This window comes from Loxodonta africana, chromosome 25 (assembly GCF_030014295.1).
Source record: "Loxodonta africana isolate mLoxAfr1 chromosome 25, mLoxAfr1.hap2, whole genome shotgun sequence".
Taxonomy (NCBI): Eukaryota; Metazoa; Chordata; class Mammalia; order Proboscidea; family Elephantidae; genus Loxodonta; species Loxodonta africana.
Window position 1 is genome coordinate 26,651,680 of NC_087366.1, and position 13,098 is coordinate 26,664,777.

At 39.1% G+C, this 13,098-nt stretch overlaps 1 protein-coding gene across 1 annotated transcript in view; it reads right to left on the reverse strand.

Annotated features, from left to right (window-relative positions):
- PAPPA2 (pappalysin 2) overlaps positions 1-13,098 on the reverse strand; it is a 341,782-nt gene that overhangs the window by 215,039 nt on the left and 113,645 nt on the right. Inside the window, exon 3 of the mRNA XM_003410880.4 lies at positions 2,523-2,668. Within this exon, the coding sequence (XP_003410928.2) occupies positions 2,523-2,668 (146 nt within the window). The remainder of the gene's footprint in view (positions 1-2,522; positions 2,669-13,098) is intronic.

A 13,098-nucleotide genomic window follows, 5' to 3' on the forward strand; every position in this document is an offset into this window, starting at 1 on the left:
TGAGAACGTGGCAATTTCCCTGAAAATAGATGAGAGGAATTGATAACAGTGGCTGCAACAACAGGCTCAAACATAGCAATGATTGTAAGGATGGCACAGGACTGGGCAGTGTTTCGTTCTGTTGTACAACAGCACCTGACAACAACAATAATAAGTTAAATATGAGTCTCCCTTCAATGCATTTTTCTTTTCTCTTAGATTAGGTCCCTCAAGTCATTGCTTCTTTGACTGATGTCTGATGCCTTCAAAGAGTCAGTTTTGAGGGAATTTTTTTTTGTTGTTGTTGTTGGGTGCCACTGAATTGATTCCGACTCATTGTGACCTCATGTGAAAGAGTAGAATTGCCCCATAGGGTTTTCTTGGGTGTAATTTTTACAGAAGCAGATTACCAGATCTTTCTCCCACAGAGCCATAGGCTAGGTTTAAAGTGCTAACTTTCTGGTTAACAGCTGAGTACTTAATTGTGCCACTACCAGGCTCCTATACGATAGATCTAGAGTTACTGAAAACCATTGCTGGGTAAACCTTGGTGACAGGAGCCCCCTCACACACATTCTCAAAAGGTTATCCTTGGTGATTCAGGTGTGCATCAATCTGGAGGTATTTCCTTACATTGTTATATGCTCCCTCCACCTGTTGTTTTCAATGAGGATAATTCAAGACCCCCAGCCTCACCATAAATAGCTTATTGGAAGATGACCTTTCCGTCTACCCTTCACTACCATGAATGTTCGAATGACTCAGCTGGAAAGCACAGGGGTATCTCTGGTTTACCTGAGCACCTTGGAAATATATGACTGAAACTAATAGCCTTTCCCTATTAGCCCTATTGAACATCTTTTGGCATTTTCCCTGAAACTACTAGTCAAGTAGTATAGGCTATAATTTATAAGACCTTTTTATTTTTTTGCCAGGCCCAACAAAATGTCTCATTCTACCTAGCAATACTTCTTTCCTTGGTTCTCTACTTACAATAATTACAGATGAATCTGAATATATTCATTGGTTCATACTGGACCCCTGAAGATACCCGGTTCTCGATTGGTGAAATAAGTTCTCAACACATGCAAACTCTTGCCTTGGTAGCCTTGGTGGCCTCAGGCTGCCACAAATTTCTGGCTTTTCATGTATTGACAACGGTCAATACAGATTTTAGTGATAAAAGGACTGCAGGACTCTAAAACTGATCAGATGGGGCCATGCATGCTAGCAAAGCATTCAGTTTGGATCACCACATGCTCGAATTTTTATTATCTCCTTCATTACCTAATATATACATATATAAAACCCCTTCTGCATCTTGACCTGATTCACCTTTGGGCTTTTCATGTTCTGGTTCCCTCTTGAATAGCAATGATATTCTTTCATCTATTGCTAATCTACTCCTTGTTCCACAATCCATAACCCTAGCTTCTCTTTGGACACTTGTTCATATTTTCTTTGATTATCAATTCAATATGTTCTGGGCTCCATAATGATCCCATCATGCATAGGCTTAACATACCCATACTATACCCATACTCGTTGCCATCAAGTCGATCCCAACTCATAGTGACCCTATAGGACAGAGTAGAACTGCCCCATAGAGTTTTCAAGGAGCATCTGGTGGATCTGAACTGCCGATCTTTTGGTTAGTAGCCATAGCACTTAACCACTACGCCACCAGGGTTTCCAGGCTTAACATATATATAGGCACCATTATATGAGCCCTCCTTCAATTTATTCCTCTCTGTTTCATATTTGATTACTGAGAAGATTAACTTTGCATAACCTCTTTTAAAACATTCATAAAATAATTTCTGATCTTTATAATCATTCTCTTCCCAACATGAAAGATTTCTTCCAATTGTGGCAACTTAGTTTTTAAATAATTTTGTATAGACTCCTACTCAAGATTCTTTGAAAGTATATACATACTATATTTAACACTTACTTTTTGTTCATGTGTTTATTAAACTGGTTTAATGACTCTCACTGACTGGTCGTAAGATTCCCTTTATAATAATGATAAAATATTATAAAAGGGATTAGCTTGCTTAAGTATGCAACAGTTTTGCACTATTACAGTGTCCAACCTTCTCCTAGGTGAACAGGCAAGCCTGCTCACCAGCTGAATTTCTCATGACCTCTCAAGAGCCCAACTCATGCAAGAAGTCCACTAGTCTTCTGGCACAGTGATTATTATTAAAGTAGGTTTCAGAGTCTAGCCACCTTCTTGCTAGTTTCCCCCTTGAGGCTGTCCATTTAAAATGGATCTTATTCCATGTTAGCATTTTATTTAGATCTAGATTATAAAATCTACCTAGAACATCCTGGGTATTTGCCAGCGTTTTCTCTAATGCCTCTTACTTGTCTGCATTGAAACATTTTGATAGACTCTCCCAAAAGCCGTTCTCAGCCCAACGTAACTAATTTTTGGTGTAAATTTAATCTTTTTCTTCTTTTTTTCCCCAAACTCACTTTCACAAACCCCTTCATATCTGCCGCTTTTTCCTACCATACTTGGCCTCCACTTCACTTACCCAGGTGACTAGTGGCTTCCTTGTCCCAAGGCCAAGTGGCTGCACCTGCAAGGTCTTCCCGAACTGAGCTGGCAAAGTAGACATTCAGGAAGTGAGTACCGTTGAGCTGTAGGGCCTCCTTCAGCTCCTTCACACTCATGTATGCCCTGGAGGTAAAAGAAGAGAAAATATCACACAAAGGAATCAGGACTTAGAGAAAAACAGAACCTTATCTAATCAGACTCGTCACTCCCAATCAGCATTGCCTTTTGGATTGGCAGAGAGACAAAGACCAGGCTTTCATGAGGACTAGCATCTACAACCAAAACAGCTGCCAATGCTCACACTGAGATCATGGGAAATGGTTAATACTATACACATCTCTCATCTAAATCTACTCCAAGACTCTAAAAAGGGCAAGATATTATTTATCTTTGCTATATAGGAGTGCTACGAGTTGGAACTGACTGGACCCACACTTAATAACAACAACAATATCCCAAATGGATATTAGTGCCTTTTCTCTTTAGTGAGAAAAATAAGATATAAAGTAATAAAACGATAAACTCAAGTCTTTGTTCCAATCATTTTTGTTTGATGATGGGGGTGGTGAGTAGTTTACTTTGTATTAACAATTACAAAACCAGTAACAACTAATGTTTATTGAACAATTACTGTAGGCTGGCCTATAGACGCATTATATCATTTTAATTCTCATACTTCTATAGGGTAGAGACTACTATTGTTCCTATTATGTATATGAGGAAATTTACTTTTGGAGAAATTAATTTACCCAAGGTCTAAAATTTAATAAGTAGAAGAGTTAGACTTAAACACCAGTCTCTTGAAATACCAAGTTCTAGCCATTAAACCACTAGAATATCTGTATGGCCACTAAGTATCTGACATCACACCCAATTCCCCACACTAAACCAAAAAAAAAAAAAAAAAACCCAAACCTGTTGCTGTCAAGTCAATTCTGATGCATAATGACCCTATAGGACAGAGTAGAATTGTCCTACGAGGTTTCTAAGTAGCAACTGGTGGAATCCAACTGCCAACCTTTTTTTGGTAAGCAGCTGAACTCTTAACCACTGCACCACCAGGGCTCCTTCACCACTCTACACACAGATTATTTCTTCAAGATAAATCCAATGATACTGCCAATCCTTTGGCTTGAGAATTACCTCAAGCCGTGGTGAAGAAGTCCTTCTAACTCTCAGTTCCTGGTTCTTTCCATCATACTTCATGACCTCTACAATGATAGGAAGTCTGATTGAATGTCTATTTCAGTTTATGCTTACTTTGGGTCTTATTTTTTAAAGAAGACAGCGGTTAGGAAACATAAAGGAGAAAAGAAAAAAAAGAAATGAGTTTGATATTAGAGAAGATATCATAAGTCTACTGAAAAGATTGCTAATTGTATATGCATTTCTCTTCCCGGTCCATAAACTCATAAAAACTCTACCTCTACTCTTACTACCTTATGATATTCACCAAGTATTTTTCTTTGTGGCCTTCAAAGCACCAGGCAATATTATCCTTGCACTTACTCACAGAATTAAAGGTCTATCAAAAACACATGCCCGATGGCCCTATAAAAAAACAACAATAAACATTTGGTTTCTTTATAAGCTTATATATAGTCAAAGACCTTCATCTTCCTGGCATTAGCCAAACTTAAAACTTTACCATGAGCAAATAGAGCTCCACCCTTCTCACTGAAGAGCTATTTTAAGAAGAAACAACTAAACCAGAACTCAGTGGACTCCTAGACACACTGGATACTTCTCACAATGTCAGTCTAAAGAGAGGAATGTTCCCATCACAGCTTAGCTGGACAGACAGATCCTTCAACCTAAGTTGGAAATTTCCTTTACAGATTACACTACATTTTTGCTATTCTGGTAGACAAGCTACAGACACTGAAATTTCCCAATCCAGAAGCTAATGTTAGGACAACACGACCCTTCTTCTTTTGTTTGCTCTGCCTCTCCTCCCCGTCTCCCAACCATACAGTTGATGCCATCTATTTAATCCATGTGTAGGCTGTGCTGGCAAAGAGCACTCGATAAATAAAAAGATTTCAAAGAAGATTGTCATTGAATTTTTTGAAACAGAACCAAAAAGTGGTATTATGGTAAAGGAACAAAAAAGATCTTGCCCTGGAAGCAAAGATGCTTGGGAGAAAGGGCTTTAAAAATACCATTTCTTATTGACTTATAATATCTTGCAAAAATTCTCAGCCCCAACAAACCATCCAAATTCCATGAGGTAATATCAGATGTGATCAGAAGGATATTCCTTCTGCTGATTTCCTGGAGACACACTGTTTTTTGGGCTGTTGCCCGGTTTTCCCTGGACATTAGTCATATTCCCTTTCATTAAAAATAATTACAATTTCCTTTATTGACAAATTGATGGTTTGGGGCCGTGATGACATCAAACAAACTCTTCAACATGGAGATGTTTTAATAGGCCAGGAAAGGAAGAGAGAGAGAGAGAAAGAAGGAAGGAAAGAAAGAAAAAAGGGTGAGAAATTAAGGAAGGAAAGAAAAAAGGAAGGGTGGGAGGAATGAAAAAGGGAGAGGAAAGAAGAAAGGGAAGAAGGGAGGGAGGAAGGAAGGAAAGAAAAAAGGGAGAGAGAATCAGGGATTGGGCCTTTGCTCAGCTCAGGGTACCAGTGAAGAAAAGTTGCACCCCTTCTCTCCTCCAGTTCTAGGCTTCCCATTAAACTTAAGAACTGGTAACTTGACAGTTTCTTCTCTTTTCTCCTACTTCCCTTTCCCCAAAACTCACTGTCCCTGGTATGGTTTACTTTGGCTTTGTATGTGATACTGGCTTCTCTATCATTTATCAGTTTGGCCACCACCTTTCTGTCTTCCCTCAACCCATCAGTTACACTAATTTTTCTTGAGCACCTCCCTAGAGGTCTTCACTTCCACCAACAACCTCATTAGCTGGTTCTACTCATCTCCCTCTTCCTCCTTGCCCAATTCTTTCTCCAGTCATAAATTACCTTTCCAGATGAGAGTGTTTATGTCATGCTGGTGGCAAATCAGGTGAGATCATTAGACTCCTGCACTCCACAGAGATATAGATAGAAGTCAGTGAGTAATAGGGAGAGAATGAAAATAAAAAATCTAGAGCCAGTTAGAAACAGTGAATAATTAAATTAATAAAGGAAAGTCTTATTTTGTTGAAAACTAAGACTGTTATCCAGATTGTTCTCTAACCCAAAGAGGATAAAATTGTAGATGTCATTTGCATGCAGAATGCTGAGCCCTGGTGGCACAGTGTTTAAGAGTTTGGCTGCTAACCAAAAGGTTTGAATCCACCAGCTGCTCCTTGGAAACCCTATGGAGCAGTTCTGCACTGTCCTATAGGGTTGCTATGAGTCAGAATCAACTTGACGGCAATGAGTTATAATACATACACACCAGTTCAGAAGTTAACCAGAGCTGATGAAGATAAACCTCTTAGCTTGCTAACTAATGTGACCAGAGCTAGGCTCAAAATTGGGGTAGGAAAGAATGTATGTTATTCTTAAGCTCTGAGCTTAACATCTTGCTTTAAAATTGATCTCTTAAGAGAGAGATTCACCATCCAAAAGAGGTTAACACTCAAGGGAAGTTAAAATGACATGAGAAAATGCAGTAAAAAGGACAAGGATCTGGAACTGACCAGAACTATGTATGAAAAAGAAAATGAACCGCATCATTCTGTTTAATTCCTGCTAGGATCCACCTTTACTTATGCCCTCCACACTCTAGATAGAGATATTCATGACATCTCCCTGAAGGATTCAGACAGACCAAAGTGAACTTGTGTCATAATTTTTATAAAAATTGTTTCAGAAACAAGTTTTCCTGGGGGCTACCATACCAAGTTGTTCTGCCCACATTGCTCAGGCCAGCTGTTCCTGACATGTACCCTGGAAGAATGCACACCTGTCTTATTACTCTATGACTGTGATCTACTGGTTTGGGAAAATCCATTGCCTGGTTTTCAGCCTACCATGTTTCATTGTTCCCCAGACTTAGTGTGTTCACATTGATTTCCGCCACACTCCCTGACCAGTAGTCAAGAAATAAAAAGATGCATTGTATTGGACAAATCTGCTGCAAGAGACCTCTTTAAAGCATTAAAAAGCTAAGATGTCACCTTGAAGACTAAGGTGCACCTGACCCAAGCCATGGTATTTTCAATCGCATCATATGCATTTGAAAGCTGGACAATGAATAAGGAAGACCAAAGAAGAATTGACGCCTTTGAATTGTGCTGTTGGTGAAGAATATTGAATATACCATGGACTGCCAAAAGAATGAACGAATCTGTCTTGGAAAAGTACAACCAGAATGCTCCTTAGAAGCAAGGATGGCGAAACTGCATCTTACATACTTTGGACATGTTATCAGGAGGAATCAGTCCCTGGAGAAAGACATGATGCTTGGTAAAGTACAGGGTCAGCAGAAAAGAGGAGACCTTCAATGAGATGGATTGACACAGTGGCTGCAACAATGGGCTCAAGCATAACAATAATTGTAAGGATGGCACAGGACCAGGCAGTATTTTGTTCGTGGTACATAGGGTCGCTATGATTTAGAACCGATTCGATGGCATCTAACAACAACAACCCTGACCCGTGACCCTAGCCTTACCACCAGTACCTAAGTGTTCATACACACCCAACTCTTACTAAGCTTCTGACTAGTCCTTGAAGATAAGGCAAAAGGATATAAACATTGCCCCTTAGTGCACTAGTTTATTAGTAAGTTGAATATGTCCTTTATATAGAAATAATTCAAGAATGAAGTCAGAGAGAAGAAAAAGATCCTGAGGTGTCTTAAGGATGTTAAAGTCGAAATTAAAAAATGGCATGTTGAAAAACAAGATATAAAGGATTCCTGTGTGCACTGAGTCTAAAACCCACAGCCCTACTTCCCATGCTCTGAACAAGTCCCTCCTGAGGTATTAACGCAACCTCCTCTAGAACAAAACCAGACACCCCAAGTACCCTCAGCCAATTCCCCTCACAAAAACAGTCTGTGCAAGAGCTGAAGTATTTTGGGCTGGTTAAAGCTAAACCTTCCTATCATCACTGTAAAGCATGGTTTTCTACCCAAAATATACAGAAGGGTTCCTCTGCCACCTCCATCCCCGTCTACTATGTGCTATGGTTCCTCCCCTTTACCTGTTCCCCAACACTTCTACTATGCCCACACCTCAGGGCTTGTAGGTCCTCAGAAGCACCAACAAGCATTCTCCCAGCTGTCCAACGTAACTTCAGAATCTTAGCTTGTTCTCCTTCTGTCAACTCCCTCTCCCTCTCAGGCTCATGGCACTTGACTACATCACCATACAACTTCCATTTCCTTACATTTTCCTACCTGGCAACTCCGTATATATCAAGGGCTTCAGCATTTGGCCCACAAAAAGCAAACAGAACTTATATCTAGGACATGAAGATAGACCCATGATGGGGACACCTTTAGTGAAAACAAAAGGAAATAAAATAGAAATAAAACCCTTACAGGCACAAAGTACAGTTGACCTGGTCAAGCAAAGGGTAGCTTTAGTATCTCCCAAAGGCAGATAACTAACACCGAATAAAGATATAGTGATGAGCCAGAATTTCAGCTGAGTATCTCCGCCAGAAAGTTGATTCTGCTAATAACAATAGCAGCGCTTCTGGTAAATTCCTTTTCTTAACTTCCTGATAACATCCTTCAAAACATCCAGAAAATAACAAAGAAATATGCTAGTTTGATTTTAATTCACTGTAACAAGAAAGAACTAGTTGGTGACATGGAGTAGACGAGCTCCTTCAGTGAAAGAAACCATGAAATCTTAGCATTCGTGATAGCCAAAGCTGGTACCAGCAAGGACTCAAGCTTTAGGAAAACAGATTTCTAGAAAGAAAGACTGACTCCTTGGTCTAGGACTCTCAAGGGGAAAATGGTTTTTGGAGGTGGAAAGATATAAACCTTGAAAATCAACATAATCCCAGAATGTCTCAGTTAAAGCAGAAAGGAGATAATGCATCAAAAACAGCCCGCTTCTGTCAGGGAACTCTCTGCTGAGCTGAAATTTTAAGAGAATATATGTAGATTTTTGGAAGGAGGAATAGCATAAAACTGTAAAAAATAGGGTAAAAAAAGACAAAGTCCAGAACCAGCATAAACACACGCACACACACAACATGAAAAGAATGATAAATGTAAACGTTTCTATTTTTCAGAATAAAAAAAATAGAGCGTATAATGATACAGGGGGCAAAAGAAAACTGAACTCTTCAAAGTCTGCTTGCTACCGGTTAACCAGTTGCTGTTGAATGGATTCCAACTCGTAGAGATCCTATGTTTTTCATAGCAAAACAGTACTCTGTTGGGTCTTCAATGGCTGATTTTTTGGAAGTAGATCACCAGACCTTTCTGACAAGGCACCTCTGGGTAGACTCAAACTGCCAACCTTTCCGTTAGCAGCTGAGCAAATTAGCCGTTTGCACCACCCAGGAACTCCATAGCAACATAGAAGGCCAATCAAAATTGAGCCCTTTGAAGTCTACCTTGCTGCCAAATAGAGTATTCATTAAAGTGGAATTCCATTCAATAATTTACTTACCTGTAACCATTTATTTTCTCCTAATAATAATAGCGATCACAATTTATTGCATCCCGACTAAATGCCAGGTGTTTCATATATATTTTCTCATTTAAATCTCACAATAACCCTATGAGGTTGGCATAATTATTTCACTTTATAGGTAAGAAACTAAGGCTTACTGAGATTAAGCCACTTGCCCAAAACCAAACAGCTTGTAAATTTTGGAGTCAAGTTCAAGTCCCTCTAACTCCAAAACCCACATTCTTTATTCTGTTCTTATATTGACTTCTCTCTTGTCTGTTAGTCACAGTATTGGGCTCTGGTAATGAAAAGATATATAAGGCATGGGTCTTGCTTTTAAGAATCTCAGTCTACTTTACAACCATGTAAAGACATAATTATAATATAAAGTGACAGGCACTGTAATAGAAGTATGCACAAAAATATATGCAAGGATGGAGGATGAAGTGAAAAATTGGCTTAGAGAATCAGACATTAATAAGGCATCATAAAGGCTAAGGTAGATATTGTGGATTGGTTTGTTCACATCTATTCTAGCTTCCTTTCATGTCTTCCAGTTTTGCAGGACAGAGAAGTTACAATTTACATTTCTCCAACTTCCTTGTAGCTAGGGATCTAGATGTAATTTAGATCCCACCCATCAGTTGTGCTCTGGTTAGAGTTGGAAGGTGACCATAAAACGACAAGCTTACTCTGCTCCTACCTTCTCTGCCTGCAGGCATGGCTGGGCAGTAGGGCTGTGGTGTCTACTCACTAGCAGTGTGGGACTTGAGGAGCAGGCTACGGGGCAAATATTTGTCGCTGATGTGGATCTAGCCAGCACAGTGTTACTCAGTGATGGCAGCAATGTGTTCCTGAAACCAAAAGTTTTCATGGAGATTTCAGCATTCTCTACCTTCCTGTCTGTGGCAGAGATAGCAGCTCCATTCACAGACCAAGTCTGTAATGATTGTGTTCTAAGGGACATTTCTGGATGCTCACCTAATCCTACTACCCAAGTCCTTCCAAAGATTCTATAACCAGTAACTATTTGCCATCAAGTCCAATGTATGTCAGACTCATGGCTGCCCAGTGTATGCCAGAGAAGAACTGTGCTCCATAGAGTTTTCAAGGGCTGATTTTTTAGAAGTAGATCACTAGGACTTTCATCCGAGGTGCCTCTGGGAGGACTCGAACTTCCAACCTTCCTGATAGCAGCCAAGCACATTAACCATTTGCAACAACCAGGGACACAAAAAATTTTATAGCCAACTAAATTCCTGTTCTTAATCCTTTTTGGATTAAAATAACTACAATATTTTCTGTTTTCTGCTACTAAATCTTGATGGATTCAAAGATGATACTTCGACTGTGTTTTTAATATTCAATTTTAGTTCTCAAAGCAGAAAAGTCAGGGAAAACATATTCAGGCAAAAAAAAAAAAAAGGACTAAAAGAAACGAGATGTCTTAGCTGATTACAGAAATAGTGCAACAATTGTTTTTGAATGAATGAGTCTCTAGAATTGTAAGAATTTAACCTAAGGTCCAAAAAAAGGTCTGTTTTGGTACTTATATAACCATTACTTTCATCTTTGGGGATAATGGAGAGGTGCAGGGAGACTGAACAATATTTCAACTCCCAGTATAGGAAAAAGGAGAGATTTGGGAAGTGCAGATCAGTAAGCTCAATGTCAATTCCCGGAAATATTTTCAATGCATAATAAAACGGACAAACCTCTACTACTTAGATAAGAAAGGGGTGATAGAACCTCCATGGCTCACTAGGTTCTTTTGTTGTTGCTTTTGTTGTTTCCTTTGAGTTTTTGGAAGAAGAGGATTCTTTGGAAAAACTGTATATTGATTCAATAGGACATTTGATAAATTCTTTATGACATCTTTACAGGAGGATGGAAAATGGATTCATAGCAACTTATAATAAATCCTAAAACTACTGGAAGGGAAGTTTTTAACAGTTTGGCCCAGGTCTCTGTATTTGCCTTTATTTCACCCAACAATTTAATCAATTTCATGCAAGAATTCATAGAATTTAAGCTCATCAAATTTGCAAGTGACACTGATTTAAAAGAGATGCAACTGCTATTACTGAATTATACACAGGAAAAATGTTGAATTGGCAAATGTGTTATATACGTTCTTACAACAATTAAAAAAGAAGGAATAGAAAAAATAAAATAAAACCCTGAATGAGAATTTGAAAAAGAAGATAGTATGATGGTGGCAGAATAAAGATTCCAATAGATTTCAAATAGCTATAATCAGGGGGTAAACTCAGAAGATAGAATTAAAAAATTCCCAAAGTAAAATATGAATTTAGGCACAAACAACCAATTGCTAAAATACAGTATTAGGGATTCTGGGTTTAGTAAGAAAAAATGCCTATCGATTTCTGTTGCCAGTAGCGTTATGTGGCTTTCCTGGGGGAAAAATGTATAAAGTCCTAGGCTGCACCTGTGCTTGGTTAGGGATGCCCTTCTTTAAGGACTCTGAACATTAGAAATGTCCAGAGAGGGAGTGTAAAAAGGAGGGAGATCAAGCAACCATGCCATGTGAGGAACGGCAGGAGAAACTGGGCATATTAATCTTAAAAAAGAAAAAATAGTCTAGATGATGGTGGGCAGGGAGAGGGGGGTGTCAGCCTGAAAACTTTGTTTAAATATTTGTAATTCAATTGTATATAAGAGCTTTGCTCTGTATAGCTCCGGAGGAAAGGATTAGGGTCAATGAGGAAAATCATAAGTATGCATATTTTGCCTCAATATACAGAAAGCTTTCTAAACTTTGGTTGTTAAGAAATGACATCCCTGATGCTATGAACAGTCAAACAAAAGCTAAAGGGTCACTTTTCAGAAATGACAAAAATCGAATTTTTGTATTGAGTAGAACCATCCTATAAACTCAATTTTCACAATCTTGAACATGTCATAAACCAAAAACCAAACCCGTTGCTCTTGAGTCGATTCCAACTCATGGCGATCCTGTAGGACAGGGTAGAACTGCCCCATAGAGTTTCCAAGAAGTGGCTGGTGGCTTCAAACTGCTGACCTTTTGGTTAGCAGCCTAAGCTCTTAACCACTGCACCACCAGGGCTTCAAAGACCTCCTACATTCTCATTATCTCAGCTGTTAATTAATGCAAATGATTTATACATCTTTGTTGTTGTTAGTTGCAGTAGAGTCAAATTCCCACTCATGGCGACCACAAGTGTGCAGAGTAGAAATGCGCTCCATAGGGTTTTTAAGGCTGTGACCTTTCAGAATCAAATCACCAGGCCTTACTTTCAAGATGCCTTTGGGTAGGTTTAAACCACCAACCTTTTGGTTAGTAGTCCAGTGCTGATTTTCTCATATTCTTTGAACATTTCCAACTGATAGCCCTGCCCCATCAATCAACAGGTCATATAACTCATTAATTTAATCCTCCCACACAACCCAATTCTCTGTTGTTGTTGTTGTTAGGTGCCATTGAGTCAGCCATCTCACAGCAACTCTATATATAACAGAATGAAACACTGTCTGGTCCTATGCCATCCTCACAATCATTGCTAGGTTTGAGCCCATTGTTGCAGCCACTACATCAATCCATCTGGTGAGGGTTTTCCTCTTTTTCGTTGACACTCTACTTTACCAACCATGATGTCTTCCTCCAGGGACTGGTCCCTCCTGCTAACATGTCCAAAGTACGTGAAACAAAGACTAGCCATCTTAACTTCTAAGGAGCATTCTGGCTATACTTCTTCCAAGACAGATTTGTTCGTTCTTCCAGCATTCCATGGTGTACTCAATATTCTATGCCAATACCATAATTCAAATGTATCAATTCTTCTTCAGTCTTCTTTATTCATTGTCTAGCTTTCACATGCATATGAGGCTATTGAAAACACAATGACTTGGGGCAGGTGCACCTTAGCCCTTAAAATGACATCTTTGCTTTTTAACACTTTAAAGAGGTCTTTTGCAGCAGATTTGCCTA